This window comes from Peromyscus californicus, unplaced genomic scaffold (genome assembly GCF_007827085.1).
Source record: "Peromyscus californicus insignis strain IS unplaced genomic scaffold, ASM782708v3 Scaffold_6__1_contigs__length_162567912, whole genome shotgun sequence".
Lineage (NCBI taxonomy): Eukaryota > Metazoa > Chordata > Mammalia > Rodentia > Cricetidae > Peromyscus > Peromyscus californicus.
In genome coordinates, this window is record NW_026294584.1 from 78148794 (window position 1) to 78172242 (window position 23449).

Here is a 23449-nt window from a genome sequence, read left to right on the forward strand (position 1 = left end):
TTTTTGCTAATCTCTTCCACTCCAAAATTACTGCAAACTCTTTGCAAGTGTTCATTTCCTGTCCATAATGAGGCAATTTAAGCATTACTAAAAAGGTACCACAATTTCTGCTGGGTCTATTCCTTCTAATTGATGAAGTCTTAATTTTTCTTTCAGAATCAATTCAGAAAAATTTTCTACATTGACCTTTAATTTCTTACTCTGTTTGTGTTGTAAAATTATCAATTCTAAGAAATCATCTCCTCTATGTATAAGAATTCCTATAGGAAAATGTGTAGAAGATAAAAAAAACCAGAATATAGTCAAGCTCTAGATCCAAATAATCTACATGTGCATCCTCTACTTACTTTTCCACCAAAGCAATTCTCTCTCAGCCTCAGCTGATAATGTTTTGGGACTATTTAACTGCTTATCACCTTTTGAGGTTTTTAAATAAATTATTTAGTTCTTGATTTTTGAAAATCATTAAGAGTTTGTAATTGATTTCTCCTGATTTGTGCTTTCTGTTGTTTAATTTTTTCATTAACCCATTTTAAATCCTAGGTAATTAACAAAATCTTCTCTTTGCATTTTTTCAGGAGCAATTTGTAGTCCCCAACAAGGCAAAATTTTCTTTACTTCTTAAAATATTTTTCTCTAAGTCATCTGCATCTGAATCATCTAGTATGATATCATCTATTTAATGGTAAATTATAGATTGAGGAAACTGATTACAAATTATTTACAAAGGCTGTCTTAGAAAATATTGACCCATGGTAGGGCTGTTTAACATTTCTTGTGGAAGAATTTTCCAGTGATATCTTTTAACAGGCTGGGAATTATTATAAGTAGTCACTATGAAGGCAAATTTTTCTCTATCTTGTTCTTGTAAAAGTATAGTGAAAAAGCAGTCTTTTAAATCAATCACTATAATAGACCATCCTTTAGGTAATAGAGAAGGCAAGGGAATTCCAGGTTGTAAAGAGCCCATTGGCTGAATCATCTTATTGATAGCTCTTAGATCTGTTAACTCAATTTTCCAGATTTCTTTTTAATGACAAATATAGAATTCCATGGACTGATTGATTCTTCAATATTATGCATTTAGTTGCTCCTGTACCAGCTGTTCTAATGCCTGTAATTTTTTCTCTGCTGTCAAAGGCCATTGTTCAAGGCAGACAGGTTTTTCAGTTAGTCATTTTAAAGGTAGGGCCATTTGAAAGATCCTTTGAAAGATCAACAACTATTGTGTTCTGCTTGTGTACAACTTGAATGATCAGTGAATCTTCTTTATAATACCTTTGAATATTTCTTTTGGAAATATGCATTAGTTCATGGTTTGTTTCTGAGATTGGAGAAATGTTAATTTTGCTGTAACAAATCATGTCCCTTTAAATTCATTGCTATGTTAGCCACATATGGCTTTAATTTTCTTCTCTATCCTTTTGGCCCTATACACTCAACTCATTGAGCTTTGTTTTACCTGACATAAAGTTCCAATCCCTAGAAGCTGGACATTTATCTCCCGAAATCCATTATGGAATGATAGAGAGACCTAACTCCCTGCATTGTAATAGTGTTTCACTGACAATGACAGTGAAATGAGAGGCTGACTATTGCTGAGTAGTATGACTGGTCAGAGAACACAGGCAGTGTACAGCCTGGTTAAGGGCAGCTATAGATGCTTGCACATAGCTGGGAGCTGAGTGTGTGTAGTGGTCATAACAACAATAAAAGCCCAAGCAGACATCAAGGCAGCTGATCTGGTGTGGCAGTGGCCTGAGGAGGAAGTCCAGGGGAAGCACTGAGTTTGACACCAGATGATGCATTTATCATTTATTGAATTATTCTTTGTCAATAAAAATTCAGGAGTTAGATATCAGGGTAAGAGCCCAAATGGTCAGCAAAATGGCAGAGAAGTGACAAATGACCTCCTATAACTGTTGTCTCTCCATCCAAAAGGGCCAAGACCCTCTCTAAGCCCTACCCTACTACTTCCTATCTTTCTATCTATACTCAATCCTCCCAAAGTTCTATGGTTAACTTTGGTCAGCTATTATCTAGCCCTACCCTCTGATTCAAAGCAAATCTTGTTGTCAGAATGTGATCAAGATACCTCACAACAGAAAATAAATATTTTTAGATGCTCATGTGACAATTTCATTGACATAAAAAACAAAGAAATGAGCTAGAACTGCCATCACATGGATTTTCATTAGGTCATCCTGCCACTCTTCTCTTCACTCCAATAGTATTAGAAGAAAAAAGTTGGTTGAATAATTTAGTATATCATGTTATAGATGCATGTACCTCATTTACTATTTTTTTCTGTAAAAAACATTTGTAATATGTACCCATCACATATAAATATAAAACCACAAAATAAGCTAACTATAATTACTAAATTATGTGATTCATGTGGTTAAGAACTACTGTCTGTTTTATTTACAACTGTATTTCAGCTCTGAGGAGAGCATTTTATAAATAACGACATTTGGCCCACATTACCACTATGAAATGTGTCAAGAGATGACCCTTGGGCCTGGGGAGGTGGCTCAGATGTTAAGAACACTGGTTTCTCTTCCAGAAGACCTAGGTTCAATTCAGGCACCCACATAATGACTCACAACTATCTGTATCTCCAGTTCCATGGGATCCAGCACCCTCTTCTGACCTCTATAAGTACCTGTGATACATAGACACAAAGGCAGACAAAAAATCCAATACCCATAAAATAAAATAAATAAATTTCATGTAAAAGAAAATAAGAGTAGATACCCTTAAGTTGTAAGAAAGCTCAGTGATTTTTCAAAATATTGATGAATGTTCAATAAGATATAATCTGTGAGCCGGGTGGTGGTGGCACATGCCTTTAATCCCAGCACTCGGAAAGCAGAGGCAGGCAGATCTCTGTGAGTTCGAGGCCAGTATGGTCTCCAAAGCAAGTTCCAGGAAAGGCGCAAAGCCACACAGAGAAACGCTGTCTCGAAAAACCAAAAAAAAAAAAAAAAAAAAAAAAAAAAAAACAAAAAAAAAAACAAGAAAAACAAACAAACAAAAAAAAAGATATAATCTGTGATCTGTGTTTGTGTACATGGTTGTTTCTTTTTGACTCATTTCCAAAAAAAGAGAAAAAAAGATGAAAAACGGATTTGATAGTCTATTGCTGGCCACAGAATGAAAATTATCTAGAGAGCAGAGTATAATAACCACTCTTGACAATGAGACAGTTGCAAAGCCTTGTTGGTATTATGATTTCCATGGATTCATCAAGTTCAAGGAACTCTGAAGAACTGCAGATGTTGAGCCCTCTTCAAACACTAGTTACACCATGAAAGAAAAGAACTTCATAATGTAGATTAATACAGTGAAGAAGAGCTTGAAACACAGAGGAAGGATGGGCAGACACTGGGATCCCCAAGCAGTCACATGGAAGCCAAGTTTAAGACCATCATTTTCTAGTTCTCTTGGATTTTCAAGAGAGTCTACTTAGCAAGTGTTGACAATGTTCAGTGTAAGAAACATAATAAATATGATTTAACTTTTTTTTTTGGTTTTTCGAGACAGGGTTTCTCTGTGGAGCTTTGTGCCTTTTCCTGGAACTCACTTGGTAGCCCAGGCTGGCCTCGAACTCACAGAGATCCGCCTGGCTCTGCCTCCCGAGTGCTGGGATTAAAGGCGTGCGCCACCACTGCCCAGCTATGATTTAACTTTTATTGGATAAAATTGTATGAGACTTCATGATTTCTTAACTATCTGCACTCAATTTGTAATACATACTTATTTTTCTGCACTGAATCTGTTTTTTTTCTTTAAATCATGATTTAAAATTAAAGTACAATAAATGTGATAGATTTCTATCTTCCACTTCCTGTATTTTTGGTGGAAACTATTCATTTGTATTTTGCATATCATAATTGTTTGAATCTTGAAATTACTACTATTATCTTGACAGAAACAGGACACTCCTCAATCAAGAATTGTTCTGTAAGGGATAGTCTGAAATCACCAATACAAGGTTTTTTTGCACCCTGATCAGCCTCTCTGCTGATGCAGCAATCCAAATTAGACCAAATCTGACTGAATTAGAAAAAGCTCCAGCTTAATGGGTAAAGCTTTCCTGGGTGATTCTCCAGCCACCACCACCCCCAGAGAGGAGATGGGGATGAGAGACTGGAAAACCATATGTCTGTTTTCTGGGATGCAGCTTAAATACCCTGTGGAAGTGTTCTTGAGCATCTCTTGGGGAGGAGATGGGTTTGGCAGGCTTTGAAGGTGGGTTTGGGCAAAGAGATGGGGAAGGGGAGTTGAGGTGGTTCTTCCACCAGAACATTCCAGACTCTTTGGATGTATGGATGCCAGGGTGCCAGAGGCTGAGATGGAGCTTCCACCAGAACAATCAACTTCTTATTCATAAAGTTCTGTCCACAATTATCTTTAGACATTTCACAAATAATGTAATAGCACCTATTTGTTTTTCTAATTATCAAATGAGATTTATATAATTGCAACATCTTCTAAGTTATCAATAAAATTTTATGTAATTATTTTTATATTTGTAATGCTTGGAATTACATATAAGGCTTTCTAACTGCATATAATATAAGCTTGTTGAACTCTTTAAATACATAAACAATTTATAATGTGAATATTCAGGGGCTAGAGTGATGCCTCAGTGACTAAAATTAGCTCTTTTCAGAGGACCTACATTTAATTCCCCCAAATCTAAATCTAGCCACTCAAAATCACCTGTAACACCAGTTCCAGGGTGTTTATGTCCCCTTCTAACTTCCATGTGCATACAGGAGCACACATATTCTCTCTCAAACATGCATTCACATGAACAAAATAGAAACAAATACTTCAACATAAACATTTCATTCATTAAACACTGAATTACATACTTAGTTCAATTAGCACCTACCAAGCACTATTTGGCCATCTGTGATCATTCCAAAATTAACACAGCCAAGGATTTTTGCTTATGTGGCACTTACAGATGACACACAATAGTAATAAACTTCTAGAGTACATTCGAGTATTTTGTCTTCATGGAGATGAAAAGGGCAGCAGATTTTACAACTAGATATAAATCAAAGTAGGCTTCATCAAGAATATTGCAGTAAGGAAGACTAAGAAAACCGAGGTTGACAATACAGAACTAATACAAAAGGGATTGCAGGGGAATAATTTTAAAAATAAGAAAATGATCAGCTTTTACAATATTACATGCTGCATTTTAGATGATGATAGTTACATGTGTAAACTCCCTGTCAGTTTTCCCACCATTGCTGTGAACTAGAGCAGTATGTCTTCATATATATGTATATTTATTAGTATGACACATATATCTATATCCAATAGGATTACTTATTTTCTGAAGTTTTCTTCAACTTCATGTTTAAGATTGTCAGGTAGAAGCTATTAGGAACAACAGTACTCTGAGTGTCCATAATTCTGAATTGTTGATTAGTCTCATATCTGATGCAGAAAGACTCTTTTCCAGAAATGACCACCCCACTGAGAACACCAGAAATCCTAGAAGTAGTCCACTTCAGGAGAAACTTCACCACATGAAGTCTCATAAAATAGAGTATCCAAGTCCCTGAGGCAGAAGAAATTTAAGTTATGCAGTACCACAGTGAATACTGCCAGGATTCTGGGGACATGGACACATTGTACTAGTTTAATACTTTCGTTAGCCTGGAGCAACCGTAATCACAAACTCTTTGAAATGTTATTTGTGCCCGTACAGTAACATTAATTTTCTTTTAATCTTTGTCTGCCTCAGGAAATATATCAATTGAATTTCACATTTCTTTCCAAGGAATCAAGGACTCTGAAATACAAATTCATTTACCTTATATTTTCCCCACATTTCTTTCTAAATCCTGAATGAATTAAAACCCAATATTTTATTATCTTGCATTTACTTCTTCAAAGTATAAAAATTACACTGTTTAGGTCGATTCTGTGAACTTTAATAAAATGAATTGGCTATTCAATTCACTTTTAAAAACATCTTTATCTACTTCAAACAAGAAGACCATCTCAAGCACACAGGTTGTTTTTGGAAGAAGTGTTTGCGTCACAAGGGGTATCTGTAAACAGACACTCTGGGTTTAATATTCAGATCTCTTTCCTTTGACTTAAATCTTCTTGTAAAATTTACCTAACCTTTTTACTTCAGTTTCTCAACATTAGAAAAGGTTAGACTTGACGGTGTCACTTACAATACAATACAATGTAGTTGTGCAATGTGCTTTCCATAGCATGAGTTATTTAGTTCATTGCATCATAAATATTTTCCAACTGTGCCCCTTTTACATTTGAAATTTTTTTGTGTGATGTTCAATATATAGCATATAAAACACATATGCAAATCAAATATTTACTGATAATAAATTATAAATAAATCTATTTTTAAAACAAGTGTTTGACATGCATGTAATTTTACACTTTTTGAAGGATGAATGCAGATTTGCACACTAATGAGATGGGTTGTTTATTTAATTTTCCATAAAGAAATTTTGGAAGAATATTTGATGTTGGAGAGGCTGTAGAAAATCTTACGTGTTTCAGAGTTTATCAAAATTTTGATGTTATAATTGCCAACATTGCAAATAGCACTTCTCATGACTGTGAAAAACAAAATGGCAGAACTGTGCTTAAGGCCATTCAAAACTTGGCATGTATATTTTTTCAATATTCAAACAAAATTAATTTAACAAACAATATTTTAAAATGAAATTTAAAACAGAGACATTAATACCAATTTAAAAAATCAAGCATGTTGACATAATAGAATTCAAATATAATCTAATTTGATACCTACATGTGGAGTCATGATGATGGGCAATATTGAATGTATTTCCACAACTAGTCCATTTTGTTACTATAAGTGCAGAACACTTTGTACAACCATTACAAACATTGCAATATTTATTATATGATAGCCCCCAATCTGAACCAACGTGTTTCAGGAAGCATGCATTGACATTGTGTGGTATGACATCATTCGCAGAACAAAAGTGTGCTTGTTCAGAACCAAGGCTATGTTGAACTAGCAATTGTGTGAGCAATTGTTGTGGGGAAAACTTTGCATTCCTTATATGCTTGATTTTTATTTAATGTTTGGTCATTGCACTTTTAGACACCTTATGATGTTGCCACATGACTCATGACCTGTACATTCTTATGTCATCTCATAAGGATTGCTACTTTAGTTTAGGAAGCTGAACTGGAGTTAGAATTCAATGCACAAAACAATCTTTGTCATTTATAAATGTATTCCTTTAGAAGAGTGCAGAGTTTTCAAAGACAGTGTGCACTTTCCATTTTCAAAATGACGTGATAGTAACTTAATAGTGAAGCCATGAAGTGTCTGCGAATAATGACATCTCTAATTTTGAAACAGGAGATGAAGAACAATTTGAAACATTCAGTGTGGCTTACAGATTTTAGGCATGGGATCACAAAGTTGCCTATCATGACTAACATCGAAAGTAGATAGAACAGAAAAAAAATAATTTTATAAATGTTGACATTGGGTGATTTTTGTCTTTAAACAACTTTTGAATCAAATTCTGATGAGCTGTTTAAATATTTAAGCACATGCTTTTGAAATTTCTCTGAGACTTACATTTTCAATATTAAATAAGGAAAAGATCCAACATATTGACTGCAAGAATGATCAGGAAATCACACATTTAAACTATGCTTTTTAACTTTAAAAGAAGACAAGAGATTAGATGTAAGAGTGATTTCTTGAGTTTTTTTGTGAGGGTAAGCAGCCATGAGAAATGTTCTGAATTTCTAAGTTAATTCAACAAGCACATGAGGTATCACGTACCTCAATACTGACACTCAGAAAATGAATCTCAAATAAGGATTAAGTTGTAAGTTTTCTTGTGTGCTTAAAGATTTTATCAGAAAAGTAAGTAAAACCTAACACAAAATACAAAGCCTACTAGTGAACAAACAAAGGAAAATACTGACATCCAAATTTTCAAAAGCTTGAATTCAGAAAACCACCAAGATGGACAGCTAAGGTATTAAGCCATGTTGGAATTACCTAATCCCTTAAGTAGTTCCATCAGCTTCTCTGACAAGCCATGGTGTACAGAAATAGCTATAGGAAGCCCCTTAGGGGAACTCCTGGAATCAACCTAAACTGAAACAACTGTGACATCTTTGAACTCCCGGAGGTGTTTATTGATAATAAAGAGAGTTAAGTAATGCCGTCATCCTTCAAGGGTGTACCTTCTTCCCTAACATTAAATCTCTATTAAAGAAGTGTTTACTAAAGTGTGAGGAGCCAGGCACTGGGCACCTCTGATTCTTCTGGGTCAATCACCACAGCTGAGAAGTGAGATGAACAATATGATTATACAAAGCAGTGTGACTTTTATTCTAAAAAAAATAGTTTGAAAGGAGATTAGATTTAGTAAAAGGTCATTTTGTTCCACCTTGTACAAGTTGACTGTATGAATAGAATTAATCCAGTTGGAACACTGAGTCAGTACAGTGATGTACAGGAAACAAGCAAAAAATGGTTACTTTAGAACTATGGTAGAGTCACACTTTCATTTGTACAATGCCAAGAGCAGTGGTATCTCAAACTACAAGTAAAGTTCAAAACACACTGTAGACAGTTGTGGGGCTGGGAATGGTGCTGTGTTTCATGTAGATTATCTCAATTATGCCTAAAATTACAAAATTACAAATTTCAAAGCTGTGAAATTTGGAATATGTGGTCAAGAATGCTCCAAAAGTTACAGAGCATTTCAGACAAGATGCACGATAGATGTATTAGCAAGATTTTGTTAGACAAAGATAATTTCGAATCTGAACCCAAATGGCTGAGATTCGAATTCTGAAACTGCCACAAAGGAAAAATCAAGTTCCTAGCTGCAAGCTTCCTTCTCTGTCCAATGGAGCTATTGAACCTCAAGCTATTGACAGAGCCTTTGTCTCTCCTCTGTGCCTCATTACCGAGACTAAATGTTAAAAAGTCACACAGTCATTATAAGCTTTTTAATAATAGATTTTTACTTCATCCCATTAATTCATAATATTTTAAGTCTAAAAAAAATCACATGATACTATCTTAAGTACTAAGAGTAAAATGTGTATTCCATACATCCACTCTGTATATTTCTATATCAGATAAATAAACCAACCAAGTCATAGATTCTGGATAGCATGTTTCCATCATTTGGGGTAGTGCAGAGCTGATTATCTACATGGGATGATAGGAATTGCAAGAGGATTCTGACCATCATGAAGGGGATAATGTCTCACAGGCCCAGTTTTCTGACAGCTGACATCATACACCTACTCAACTATCCCACCCATCAACCCAATTGACCCCATACCCACATAGTTGCAAGGGCCCATACACAAATATCTAAGTACAGGGGAGATTTGGGTAAGAAGTTCTATTTTTTCAGTTAATAACTTTTTCTACTTAGGCCTTGCTAAACCATCTTAATTTAGTACACAGCAGAACATTTGCTTCAGGGTAATTCTTCTCTCTACCTACAATTTATAATATTTTGGTTTGGTCTTGGGTGATTAATTTTGATCAATGCAAAGAGTTTATACTCTCTACTGAGAAAATACATATACTGTGGGAAATATGTTTTGCCAAGTCACATTCCCTAGAGTGCTTTAAAATATAATTTACTTTAGACATACTAGATAGATATTATATCTATACTCCTGAAGAATATTGAAATAGATTTCAAATCAATTAGAATTCTCTGTTTGTATTAGTTTTAAGAGCTAGATAATATGCACACAAATTTGAATATATACACATGAATAACTTGACTGCTGATGTTTTTATTTGTTTTTCTGAAAGCCCAACTGTCTCAGAGAATAGAGTGAAAATACATTAAATTTCTTCTAAATGAATTCATTGTGCTTCAGTGGAAATAAGAAGACTCATAAGGAATGCCAAAAGTTTTCTCTTCTGTGGTAGGTAGATGGGAAGGAAGGAGACTGGATGTCGTTGACCTGAAAACACCACTTGTCTTAAATGTCACTGCTCAGCTAATTGAAGATTATGGGAATATCTCATGTTGGCAATAAAGTCTTTAAATGGGAATTTCCAGATATATAATCTAACCTTCCCCATGGCCTGGAGAAAAGCAACCGGAAGGAAGTTGGTTGGTTACTAGAGTATCATGAATGCTGGTATGACCAGTACTTTTGACAGTCTGGAGTTCCTTTTGGCTAGGTCAGTACAGTGTTTATGATATCCTGTATATTTAATGGAGAGTACAGAGCTGAGTCTTAGGAACAGCAGGATTTAACACTGAAAACTAATTTAGATTCTTCCCTTTACTTTCATCCAAGCCGCAGAGGAATTAGTTTGAATCAGCAGAAACTTAAAAGTCTGCAAGAAGTAATTCTAGCTCTCTAAAGAGAAAATCTAGCATTCATAAAATAAAATTCACAATATTTGTCAGACAAAATGAATTACTGGAAAAGAGAGGAAATGGATAAGTGAGATTTACAACCAGTAAGAAAATTCAGCCAATAGAAATAGAGTTGGAAATGACAAAGGACAATACAATCAAGTATTTGTTTTGTATAAAAATAAGTGAAGGGTTTAAGGATGGGAAAAAACCACATGATAATACCAATTATATATAAAAATGTAAAATAAAACTGTTAACAAACTGTCACAGTTTAGATAATGTAGATTAAAAGGCCAATAAATGTGTAGATACAACTATAGAAAATATGCAAAATGAAGAATCAGGGAAATCGAAACTATTTGACAAAATAAGGTATCAGTGTCAAATGGGACAAATAACAATTAACTTAAACCCCTAAAAAAGGTAGTCAGAAGAGTGAAGAACAGAAAGATTGAATTAAAAAACAGTACATTGCACCACAAAAAAATATTTTAAAAATTCTGTCTCAAAAGTTAATTATTAAATTATCCTATGAGAAAAAAAATGTGTGCCAAAAATGTGACTTGTCTCCTTGTCTGTTCATGAATACTTCCTATATAATTTGTGTTTTTCAAATTTAAGGAAAACCACAAGTATTTTATTTAAACTGGTCTTATATTTAAACATATGTGGAATAATGACGATGAGACTGGAGAGTAGATGATGAGTTGGAAGATGAAGAGAAATAAGCAGCACTGGCCTTTGTTGTGCATAGCTCATGTCTCATTTCACCTTCAAGATGAACAGATGTGCTAGTTATGATGATTATCAACTTAAACTGCAAAGATTATGGTGAGAGAGACTGTGAAATATGTTGAAGGACAGACGCAGAATTTGGGAACTAGAGATGAAAACCACATCATCCTGAATTCAAACATGACCCTGCATACTGCTTCCAGATGCTAAAACATGTGTAAATGAATCCACTTCGAGGTATTTTTATCCATATCATCCATGTTTGAGAAGTGCTGTTTGGCTTTATATTCTTTCCTTGGGATTTCCTTGGAATTCAAACTTTTCAAAATGTGTTCTATGATTGGGGACACATCTCTGTTCAGAAGGCAGGCTGAAATTTGGTTATCCATATTGTGAAAGGATTTTAGAATCTTTTGCAGAGTCAACAAAGTAATGTGTGTTCTGTGAAGGGGAGCAGGGGCTTGAATAATATTTTCTTCCATAGCTTTATCAGAATAATTCAAGAAAGTAGTTTCATATATGGAGAAATGATATGTTGAAACATCACTGCATAATCTCCTAAGCATAAATACTGATGCTCAAAGGAATAACCCAATATTTTAATCTCTGTAAATATGAAATATTTAAATTATTATAACATGCTTGTTAATTAGCATCATAATAAAGAGTTAGTGGGTTTTTGTTAAATTATGAAATGTATAGCTAGATTATTTAAGCATAGCATATTATTTTCCCAAATTCATTTTTTTACCTGATATGTTGAAGACAATGAAAATTTATAACTCAAGTTATGGAACATTCAGAGTCTCATCAGGAATAGAGAAATACTATAACAAATTGAACTTCTTAATTTTGTTATGAAAAAAAGTCCATGTTTTCCCACTATGTTAAATCAGCTAGAGAAATCAAAAAATATGTTTTGAATTTGTTAGTATAAATTTGTATCTATGTTTCTATTTTCTGTTAGTTTTTAATTCTGAAAAAAGTAACTTATGCATATATGCATATGTGTAATTTGGCTTCATGTGTGTCTGCACACCATGTTGGTGCCTGGTGCCCATAGGGACCAGAAGAGGACATCTAAACCCCTGGAACTGGAGTTATGGACAGTTGTGAGGCATCATGTGGGTGCTAGTTATCAAACTCGGATCTTCTATAAGAGCAGCCAGAATCATCTCTCCAGCCTCTGTTAACATATTTTTAATTATATATAACATCTGTATCACTTTATTAGATAAAGTCTGAGGTTTCGATATGTGCAGACAAATTATAATGATCAAGTCAGAACAACTACTATATATATCACTTCAAGAATTTATTATTACTCTGTGATGAACATTTAAAATATACCTATTGATAAAGAACATTATAAGTCCGTATGTATATTTGCATATATGTATATGCAAATGAATAAAATGAAAGGAAGTTAGTCTGAATTTTAAGACTATGTCAGCCCTTTTTAGGAAGGAGACCTTTATATGTCTTCCTTCTCCACCTGGAAGACGGTCATCACATATATTTGGCCCAATCATCTGATCTTTGGGGACTCTTTTATATATACTTACTTTTGTATTTCCAATATCTAATACAATGCATAAATCAGAGAACCATTTAATAAATAAACAAATTCTTTAAAATAAAGAGGAAAAGGAGAATGAAAGGAAGGAGTCAGGATGAGAAAAATGTGAAAAAAAAAAGTGCTGCAGCATTGATGTGATTTCTACCTCATTTCTCCAAGATAAACAACCACTACTAGGATAACTGTAGGCATTAACTATTGCATTTGGTTTTGATATTAAATCAGTCTTCTACTATATTCCCTCATTAATTTGCATTGATTCAATGAACATAGATTACAAATAATAATGGCATTGTGGATGGATGGATGGAGAGAATAATAAATAGATAGGTAGGTAGATAGATATGGATGGAGAGAGAGAGAGAGAGAGAGAGAGAGAGAGAGAGAGAGAGAGAGAGAGAGACAGACAGACAGACAGACAGACAACAGATAGAGACATAAGCAATTAATAACCCTATTTCTCCATCTTGAGTCACAAGAACGTTTTTGCAATTGTCTTGCTAAAATACAGATTAACCCTTCTTTCTTTTAAGCATAGTGTGTATTAAGGACTTGCATTTTCTTATTCTCCTATGCAAAACAGACATAACACTACAAAGCAAAGTCCTTTGTCTGAACTAAATCCTGAGTACTTTTACTCACTACAGTGTTTTTATGATTATTCATTAATTCCTTGTGTATAATTATGTATCATATATCCTTTTTCTTTCAGGGTTTAAGCTTGAAACGACTGGAGGCAGTACAAGGCGGGAGAGAGGTAAGCCAGTAGAAAGGGAGGAGGAGAGGGAAGAGGAGAACATGGTTATGGTGGCACAGCGATGGTGACTAAGGACATTTGTATTGTGAATGTATACATGTATATTTGTGAATATATATGTACACTCTCTATATATTTACATATGCATGTATGTATGTATATTGTTCATATGTTCCCATACATTCTTGGGAAAGCAGAATTTGCACGTTTACGTAAATATATTATTTGTGCTTACTCCTCTGGAGTGGAAGAAAATACAATCCGTCTGGGTAAGGAATGTTTCTATTAAGGGTTTCTGCCTTGGGCCCTCAGAGGGCTCAGAAAAGCCTTTTAGGAAAGACTTAGAATGTAGTATTTAAAATGTTTACTAGGAGTTCATGGAACTCATATCAGGCCAGGATGTGTTCCTAGATGGTGTGCAGTTGCTCTTGTCACACTAGAGTTCTTAGGTCTTCCTTAATTGATGCTGGTTTCTTCAAATGTTTTATCAAGCAGGGATACATAGTAGTGATATGACATCACATTAGGAATACTCCTATTTCTAGAAACTTTTTATTATTTTCTGTGACATTTATTTATCAAATTATTGGGGAAATTGGAGGTGTTTTTCCCCTACAAAACAAGAAAATAGTTCGTCCTCCTCCTATCATCTGTGACTTCTTACTCTACAATGGACTTCTTCCTAGTGAGTGACATTCGCTCCTTCTAACTTAACACTTGGGTATTTTCAGTGTCTGACATTTCAGTTCTCTCTGTACTTGTTATTTAGAGTCTTTTTCTCTTTGTTTTCTGCTTTCCATCCAGAGGAATAGTTTTTTTTTTCTCTTGGTGGCTCACATCAGAAAAATAGCTGATGAGGAAGAAATATAGATAAATTCTTTAGGTGTTTTTCATGATATAATAGACCAAGATTCCAGACACAAAAGAACTGATGTACATACAAACTTAGAAAAGAGCGAAGCAGCATGCACCAATCTGCACAGACTCCTGCAAGGCAAAAATTTTACTACAAATAACGGGAAGTGTACACAAAACCCCAGCTACCGGAAATAGAAGTTATTTGTAGTTGATAACTGTGGGAAAAGGAAAAACAGCCTTGTCCACTGAGTGTCCCTGGATGTATCAACCGTACTCCTATGCAAGCATTATTCCCAGGAGTAGTTGGCCAATACAAAGAATTCATGTATTTTGGGGGGGGTCTTTTTGTTTTAGTTTGTTTTGGCATTTATTTCACACTTTTATGGTGTTCACTTTTTGATTTTCATTTTTTTTTATGAGAGAGAGAGAGAGAGAGAGAGAGAGAGAGAGAGAGAGAACATGAACTTGGGTGGGTAAGGAAGTGGAGAAGACCTGGGAGAATTTGAGCCGGGGGAAACAGTGATCTAAATATATATTATGAAAAATAAATAAATAAAAATATTGATTCATAATAATGACCTCTCATTTCTTTTTAGTAATTTTCTGTTCTAAAAGGAGAAAAACAAAGGAACTTTACAGTTCATCAAACCATAATCAAATTCATCCTATAAATCAGGTAAATCTTACTAACAATCCAGTAGTGCTGAACTATTAAAAAGTTCTATTTAATAAAAGGAAGCATAGGGACTGGAGAGGTAGCTCAGCAGTTAAGAGCACTTACTGCTCTCCTGGAAGAACCAGATTCAGTTCCCATCATCCACATGGCAGCTCACAATCATCTTTATCTCAGGAGATCAGCCTCCTCGTTTTGTTCTCCACAGGCACTTCATGTACAGACGTACATACAGATTAAACACCCATACATATAAAACAAATACATTTAAAAAAATAAAATAAGGAGAATTTTCCTGGCTTTTATAGCTTAAGTAGCAATGTACTATTAATCAATACATAGACTTAAAATAAAACTTAAAATTAGTGATATTATCAAAGACTCTCTTAATCTATGAAACTGTTGAAAAAGCAAGAATCAGATACTTGAAATTGAACACAAGTGAGCTGTCAAGATGGCTTTGCTGGTATCAGTACTTGGCTTTTCTCCCAGGATGACTGAGTGGGTGTATGGCTGCTGAGGAAGACCTCCAAGACTCATAGGTGCAGCAGTTGCTTTTCCTCAGAAGTACTAAAATGTGATGAGTCTCAGTGCACATCAATTACTTTCTAGGTCACAGTTCACACTAAACAGCATTGCAGCAGTTCCCCCACCCCTCTTTGATGCCCCCAGGGACATACAGTGTGGAGAAGGAAACATTAAACTCCTGTATCCATAGGGTACTACTACTGAGCCATGGTAAACATGATCCATTTCATCCAGAAACATTACCTTAATATTAATACTACATTAATACTACTTTAAAACATAGTATTTGGTCCTCACCAAAAAGAGTTCTCATTAAAATTTGTTTCTAATTTTCTTATTGCCTCCAATTTTGTTTTTATTATAAATACAATTTTATATAGGAAACATGTCAGTGGCATGCTTTAACTGAAAATATATTTTCTCAAAAGTATTTCATGGCTTATGGGAAAAATCTAATAATATGTATATAATATATATGTTATATACATATTATGTTCATGCATATATTTGTGAGAGAGAGGCCTTAAATTGGGGTCTCTAATAACCGAAGGGGAAGATTTGATAATCAAAGCAATGCTAGCTCAGTAACAACTTCTCCATGTGACCCTTTATTTGCTCTGCACATAGAAACCAAACATTGGCGATTAAAATTCAAAACAACGACTTTATTTCCTGTTAGAGTTTCACTGGATAATTTGAAGTCCTTCAGCTTAATCTAATCACTCATGTTAGCTTTACCCATGACATTAAAAGCTGGTCTGTCTTTTGGTAGCTAACTTCCGGGAAACTGAAGATAATTAGGTAAAGTGTGTGGTGGAAGCCATTTTGTCAAGTCTCAGAGGTTGCTCATCTGCAAACAAAGATGCAATTATGGTTCCTCTAAATTAGGAGAGGTGACACAAGTCTCCCTGATTCATGCTGACTGTTCTACTATGTATACACATTACAAAGAAGTGCACTGTGTCTCTGAACAGTTAAATTTTAATATGTGTATTTTCAAAGCCATCCAGTCTCTTAGAATTTCTCACTGTGAGCCCATCATGACTGATTAAGATTTAACTGCAATGATGCTGCTTAAGATGAATGACTTTGTCTTAGTTCAAATGACAGACACTCCCAATAGGCATTGATGGATGTAATACTAAAGACCTGTTGCCAAATATTTATAAGAAGGTTTAAGAAATGTCACTGAAAATGTTCTATTTACTTCTTGAGGTAATGGCAACAGCTTGAGCATGCACAGGAAATTGAAGTGAGCAGTAATGTACTATTTAGGTAACTGGCAAATCCTGTTACAAAGCTGACAGCCAGGCAGGAATGCTAGATTTTGATACCACTGTCCATGCATAAACCATTTCTCACTTCACAGGGAATAAGAGACACTTCCTTCTGGAGCCAAAAATGAGTGACCATGGCCCAGAAACACAGATTTAGGTCACTCCAAATTCTGTGTGCCAGTATGGTTTCATTTTCAGGACTTTTTTATAGTGAAAGAATGAAGAAAGTCATAAATCAAGGTGCTTTCAAAAGGTTTGGTAGAAACAGTAAGTGGATGGTTACCACACAGCCCAGAAATCTCATCTACAGGCCTCAAATGTTATCTTAGTCTTCTGGTTAGTGGATAACTAGGGTTTTTTTAAGTAAATAAATTCTAAAAGTTTTTTATTTGTCATCAGAATATTAGATCAATCTCCTCAGGGATGGGAGAGAAGAATGACTCTCTAGTGGGCTAAAGATAGCCCAAGATAAATTGCTCTGGACCTCTGATATTCTATTATCTCCCTAGTTATTGAAGTTTTAATCAGACAAATGGCCTTTGTAGAAACTCCTTTTCTTCAGGAACTCCCCTTCACACTAGTTCTTGTACTAATTTCACACTACAAACCAATGATGTTTATGGAGGACCTGGAGATGAGAAGTACCCTGGGTGCATGCATTATTGTGAAATATCTAAAAAGGGTAACAGGTGTATTGTAACCAATGTATTAGCATCTTTGCCTGTTGCTACATGTGTCCTGCATGTACTCAGGAAGGGTGATCTTACTATCATTGAGAGGTTTTGGGGAATGCTGTACAAGATGTCACCATGTACCAGTTATTTCTTCATGACTATGAACTGGGTCCCTTCATCCAGTAGAATCTATAGTTCATGCAAAAGTCTCAGGGCAGAGATGAACTAGTACTTCTCTCAAAGAATTTATTTTCACTTATAATTGTTTTATTAGAAAATCATGCAAAATATAAATATTATCTATTATCAGGATTTTTGGGGGGAGGTTATATTGTGTTGCCATTTTAAGAAGCATTATATTTTGTAAATATAAAATTTTTGTTGACTTTCTACTTACGTTAAGTATTATTTAAGCATGTAATATCCTCATGAGGGTAATCATTTTATTATATCTTGAATGTCTTTGGCATTAAACTTGCATAGCTTTGCATTATGTATGTTTTGAAAAATTACACATTTCTATTTGAAAGTGAAAATCAATCTGGCCTGGGATCTGAAAGGGAGAAATTTAGAAAATGAAATAAATTCTATTCTGAATGCTGAAATAATTTGTTTATATGACTTTAAGGGGCATGGAAAAAATCACATAGTTTTTTTCATTTATGTTTTAATGTTAATTATTAAGCAGATAATTTGTTACTGAGTTGTCTTAGTTATGTAATTCTTGCCCTTTCTTACATAATGGTGGGCCACTGGAAATAACTGATTTTAGTAGACCAAAAGAAGAAAACTCTGATTTCTAAGACTAGAACAAAAATGATGAAATATGCACTGTTCTTAGAAATATTTCTTATCAAACGGTGCCAACGTAGCAGAGTCTTAAGGCTAAAATATGATATGCACTTTTTCTAACTAAAAAATTAAATATTAGTTCTTTGAGAGTTTCATACAGTATGTTTTGATCATATTCACCCCTCCTCCAATTCTTCCAAGACTCATCTTCATTTCTGTATCCACCATTTTTTTTGTTCTTCAATTTTTTTTCATATCAAGGCAAATTTCTTCTTCCTAAGTATTCTTGAACATAAGCCCTTATACCAGAGGGTGGTTGACTTACCAGGAAGAACCGTTTCTCCCTCTCCCTGCACCAAACAGCTTCATGACTGGGGGTGGGATTGTGTGTCCAGCTCTCCTCTCCGCACTACGATTTGGCCTGGGGTGTTCTTTCACAGGTTTTGTGCCTGCTGCCCATCCTCTGTGTGTTCTTACGATAAGCTGCACTGTTGTGTCCAGAAGGCACTGTGTCCTTGTAGTCAGCCACAACTTCCGATTCATACACTCTTTCCTCTCCCTTTCTCCGAATGACCTCTTAGCCTTGGATATAATTTTTAGTTTTCTCTTAAGACAACATTTTTGTATCATTTCGGGATTACTTATATACATGTTTAATAACTTCTGTGTGCTAAACAGAAGACCTACTGCAAGAAAAACCTCAAGATTAGCACTTGTCTTTATATGTTGAACCTAGTTGCTTTTTATTACCATGGTAGAAAAATGGGGGAAAAATGGCTTATTTGTTTAAAGAACTAAGCAATTACAACAAATAAAACATTGAGATTTAGGGTATAGATCAGTGATACTGTTCTTTATAGTGTGTGACAGGACTTGTGTCTTCAGTTGTGTGAATTTGCTTACCTTTTCATGCTTTCCTGTTCAAAATATAGTAAATTTTAAACTTATACTCAACTTTATATTTTTTAAAATTGTATTCATTTATTTAGAATGTATGTGTGTACACGGATATGGGACTGCATGTGCTATGGCACGTGTCTGAGGACAGCCTATGGGATTTGATTCTATCCTTCTACCATGTGGATAACAGGAATAAAATAACTTTGGAAATCAAGCACGCTTACCTGCTAAATCATCTTGACCTGAGCCTGGGTTTTCTGGGAGAGCAGTAAGTGCTCTTAACTGCTGAGCTATCTCTCCAGCCCCTGTCTTTTCTTCCTTTAAAAACAAACAAACAAAAAAAAACCAACAACAATAAAAACTAAACCTAGGATTCTCTTGATGGTTCAACACTCTTAGATTGCCAGGAAGATTTACTTGATTTAGGGTATGGATTTGATCAGGATTTGGTAAAATGGAAGTTAAGTTTCCTTATTGATTAAACAAAGCATGATAGAAAAGCATCTTCAATCCTAGAAGCAGCAATTTTGCCATTGAAAAGCAATGACAATTTAGGCTCCAGTGAATTTATCTTACTGCCTGGGAGACTTGAAAGACCTCAGAGAAACTTACTTCAAATTGAGGCAGGTTGCAAAGAGTTCGAAGTGCACCCTACCCGAACACCATGATAACTGACCATTCACCTCAGAAAAATGCCACAAATGTAAAAAAAAAAAAAAAAAAAGAAAAAAGTCTACATCATTGATCAAGGAAAAAAACTAAGTTTAATAGACCCAAAGCAATAAAAAAATGCTTAAACTATTGTTTAGGTTGGTGAGTGGGTAAATTGGTAAGATATCTACAGTGTGTCCAAAGTTCTGTCTAGAGTTTTTCAAGGTAGTTCTAGTTAGCTACCTAGATGAACTCATTCAACCTTCATCAGATAAGGATTTATTCAGAAGTAAACAATGATGAATACAGTAATTTACTTCTTCATTATACATAGAAGCTACTTGCCACCTCAAAAATGCAGAATGTTTTCATTATTATTTTGGTATTTATCTATAACTTAGTAGGACAATATCCTTTTGATTTTCTTTGTGTGTTCATATGGGATGAATAATCCCTGTGTCTGGTTTAATTCTTGGCTTTGTGAGTAATATATTTAATTCCTTTGGGCACAAACACACTGCTTCACTCCTCTAGAGAACTCTGATCCTCTTCCTCCTCTTTGCTGGAAAACAGGTCCTTCAACTCCTTTTATCCCTTTCTCCAAATTCGTATTTGCTGTATGTTCACTCCATCTTTGTATCCTCTCCTCAAATTGTGTTGACATTTCTCTAGTCTGTGTCCTCAGTCTAGAAAATGAACATCTTTGACTAGTTCTGCCACTAACCTTATCAGAGTACCACATGCTTAGCCTCTTCTTGGTGATCACTATGTCAACCATAGGCTAGTTCTTGTTTTTGTTTTGTTTTTTTCTTTCCTTTTCTTTCTTTTTTGTAATTCAGATTACCCAGTAGCAAGATAAAATAGATGTATGATTCTTTACTTTCTAAGAAACACTGTGCCACCAAACCTTTATGGAGACATTATGTTAAATTCATTAACAATGCATATTAGAGACTTACATAATCATAGTTGTTCAAACTAATAGCCAAAGAACAATGGCTAGTGGGTATTATGTCTGCTGGGGCTGCCATGACAAAATGCCAAAGTTGGGTGGTTTTTGACAATGGAAATATATCAGTTTAAAGCCAACAGCAAAGTGTCAGTGAGCATAGGTTCTCCTGTGGCCTCTCATCTTGTCTGCACTCTTGCTTTGCACTCTTGCTTTGTCTTGCTGTGACCTCACAAGGTGCTTGCTCGGAGCGTGAACAATCTCTTTGTATGTACAAAATTCTTCTCATAAGGAAATCTTTCAGACTGAGTCAGTGCCCATACTTATAACCTCCTTTAATCTTAATCATTGTCAACAGTAAGGGTTGAAAACTCCCAGAATATATCATGTTATGGAATAGCTAGACTTTATATGAAATGTTCTCAGAATGACCGTGTATTTGAAGCTAGGTTCCCAGCCTAGCATTATTAGGTCTTGTGAAACTTTAAGAGACGGGGATTTGGGGGAGATCTTTAGTCACTGAGTGCAGTAGAAGTGAAGCCAATATTTGGCTCAACACTTAAAAGCAGTGTTTCTTGCATCTCAGTTTGTCAATTTCTCAGATAATCAGCATATTCATAGACGTTACCAAAGAAGAACGCTACCAGAGAACTGGATAATTACCTGGGTCCTTCAGTGCAGTGGCCTGAGCTTTGCAATGTTGTCCCTGAAATGCCTTCTCGGACAAAGATCCAAACTGAAAAAAGAAGAAACTTTAAATAAGATTGTTGACAGAATGAAAATAAGAGTGTAGGAAGAGAGAACTTGCTGATTGTAGCTTTTATGGACTGCCCATGAAAACCATGACTTGTCAGGGAGGAGCAAGCTTGGCCAAGAAACTGCAGCTTAGCTCTGCCTTCCTTGGCCAACCAAGAAGGAAACGATGCTCTTCATTCTATTAATGTGGGTTTTAACTTTGCAATCAGTTACAGTACTAATCCCAGGATGTCAGCTTGGGAAATACCTCACCATTTTCTTTGATATCAGTTTACTTTTGCTTTGAGTCAGTAATAAGCTAGCCTGTGCTGGCTTATTTTTAACTAAGCAGTAACAAGCAGTATGAGGATCAAATGTTTGAAAGTGTTAAGCTGCCTTTGAGAATCTGTCTCCTCTCCTAATTTCTTAACTCCTTACCTATCTAGACACATTAGATTTTCTGATGTTCCCAGCTGGGGCAATTTGATTAGAAATACAGGGGGCATAATCAGCTATAAATGTATTCCCAACACCCAAGAATAGAGTTGGGGGTGTCCAGAAGGGATCTTCAGTTGGTTCATTATTGTAATTCCCTGTTGCCACTGGAAATAAGTGTCTGAGTCCTTTAAACTGTACAAATGGCTGTGTTCATCACTAACTGTCTCTTCCCATTAGAGAGCATCCTAGGGCTAGGTGTTATCTGACATTCCATCATGCATCTCTGAAGACATGGAAGGAAGGAATTGAGGGGATGCCAAGAGTCAAAGAGAACCTGCCATCCTCTCTTTATTCTGCATCTATCTTGCTTACAAACACTTGAAGATAGTTGGAGAAACAGATGATGCAACCTAGCTAGGGGCCTTTTCTCAGGACAGTTTCTTTGCTGACTGAGGATTACAAGGCAGGAAGTGTGAATCCACAGCAAACTACCAATGGGAAGGGAAAACCTAATCATAAACATGTAAAAAAATCGATTTTCATTTAAAAAACAAATAAAAGAGCATATTTATAATAAATGTTTTGAAAAAGTGCAAGGAATTCTCCACAGAGCAGAGAAAGACTCCCCACTTGGGAGGTTACGTAGGTGGTATCTGTCCAAGTTCTTGGAGAATCTAGAGTTTTATATTCTATTAGATATGGTGTGGCACAAGCTTGGACCTCTATTCTCTTTGGTTATGATAAGGCAGGATGCATTTTGCTGTTTCTTATATTTAAGTGAAAGTAGGAATATGATTTGATATTTTAAGAGAAGAAAGTTGAAAATTGCCACATGGAAAAGACCACCTCCAGGAAACAAAGACACCTCCCACCCCCCACCTCCCACCCCCCACACCACCCCCCCACCCCCCACCCACAAAGAACTAGATTTGGACAAGAACCAAGAAGTAGGCCATTTTGGATGAAATTGAAAGAGCTTTACCTGACTATCTGCCTGGTTTAGAGTTAACTATCTTCTATTTTCTCTCACACATAACATAAGGATAAAATATTTATTTTTTTAATAGGAGAAAAATGTTTAAAAGAGACTCAAAGCAAAGAAAATACCAGTTTTAAAAAAAAGAACAACTCTGGGAAATTTGCCCTTATGTGCAGATAACAGCATCTATTTTTTCCATGGTGAAGAAGACTAGTCTAGCAGAACCCAGGAGGTAGCAGAGGCTAGTTGTGTGGCAGTTAGTTTTAGTCTCTCTTTTCTTCCAGTTTCAAACTTTCTTGTACCTCTGTCTCCCTAAGCTGTTAACTAGATGGCTGTTTATTTACCTAGGGTTGCTCTCCTTCGGCAAATTTCCGGAATAAAAGAAAGAGGCTGATAGAAAATACCCAGATTCCTTCAGAAACCCGTGGTCTCTGCAGTTCTGTTGAAGAAGGAAGGCAGAAGCAAAGTTGTCCCAGCCAGTCTACTGTCCACATCCCTTCTCTTACATGGCTATGGAT

The 23449-nt window shown here is 35.3% G+C and overlaps 1 protein-coding gene across 6 annotated transcripts in view; it reads left to right on the top strand.

Annotated features, from left to right (window-relative positions):
- Positions 1 to 23449, top strand: part of Ccser1 (coiled-coil serine rich protein 1) — a 1140231-nt gene that overhangs the window by 731844 nt on the left and 384938 nt on the right. For 5 of the 6 annotated variants that reach the window (XM_052722111.1, XM_052722110.1, XM_052722112.1 and 2 more), the window contains one exon: positions 13433 to 13477. The exons of the other annotated variant lie outside the window; for it this stretch is intronic. In XM_052722111.1, the coding sequence (XP_052578071.1) occupies positions 13433 to 13477 (45 nt within the window). The remainder of the gene's footprint in view (positions 1 to 13432; positions 13478 to 23449) is intronic. 6 annotated transcript variants of the gene reach the window in all.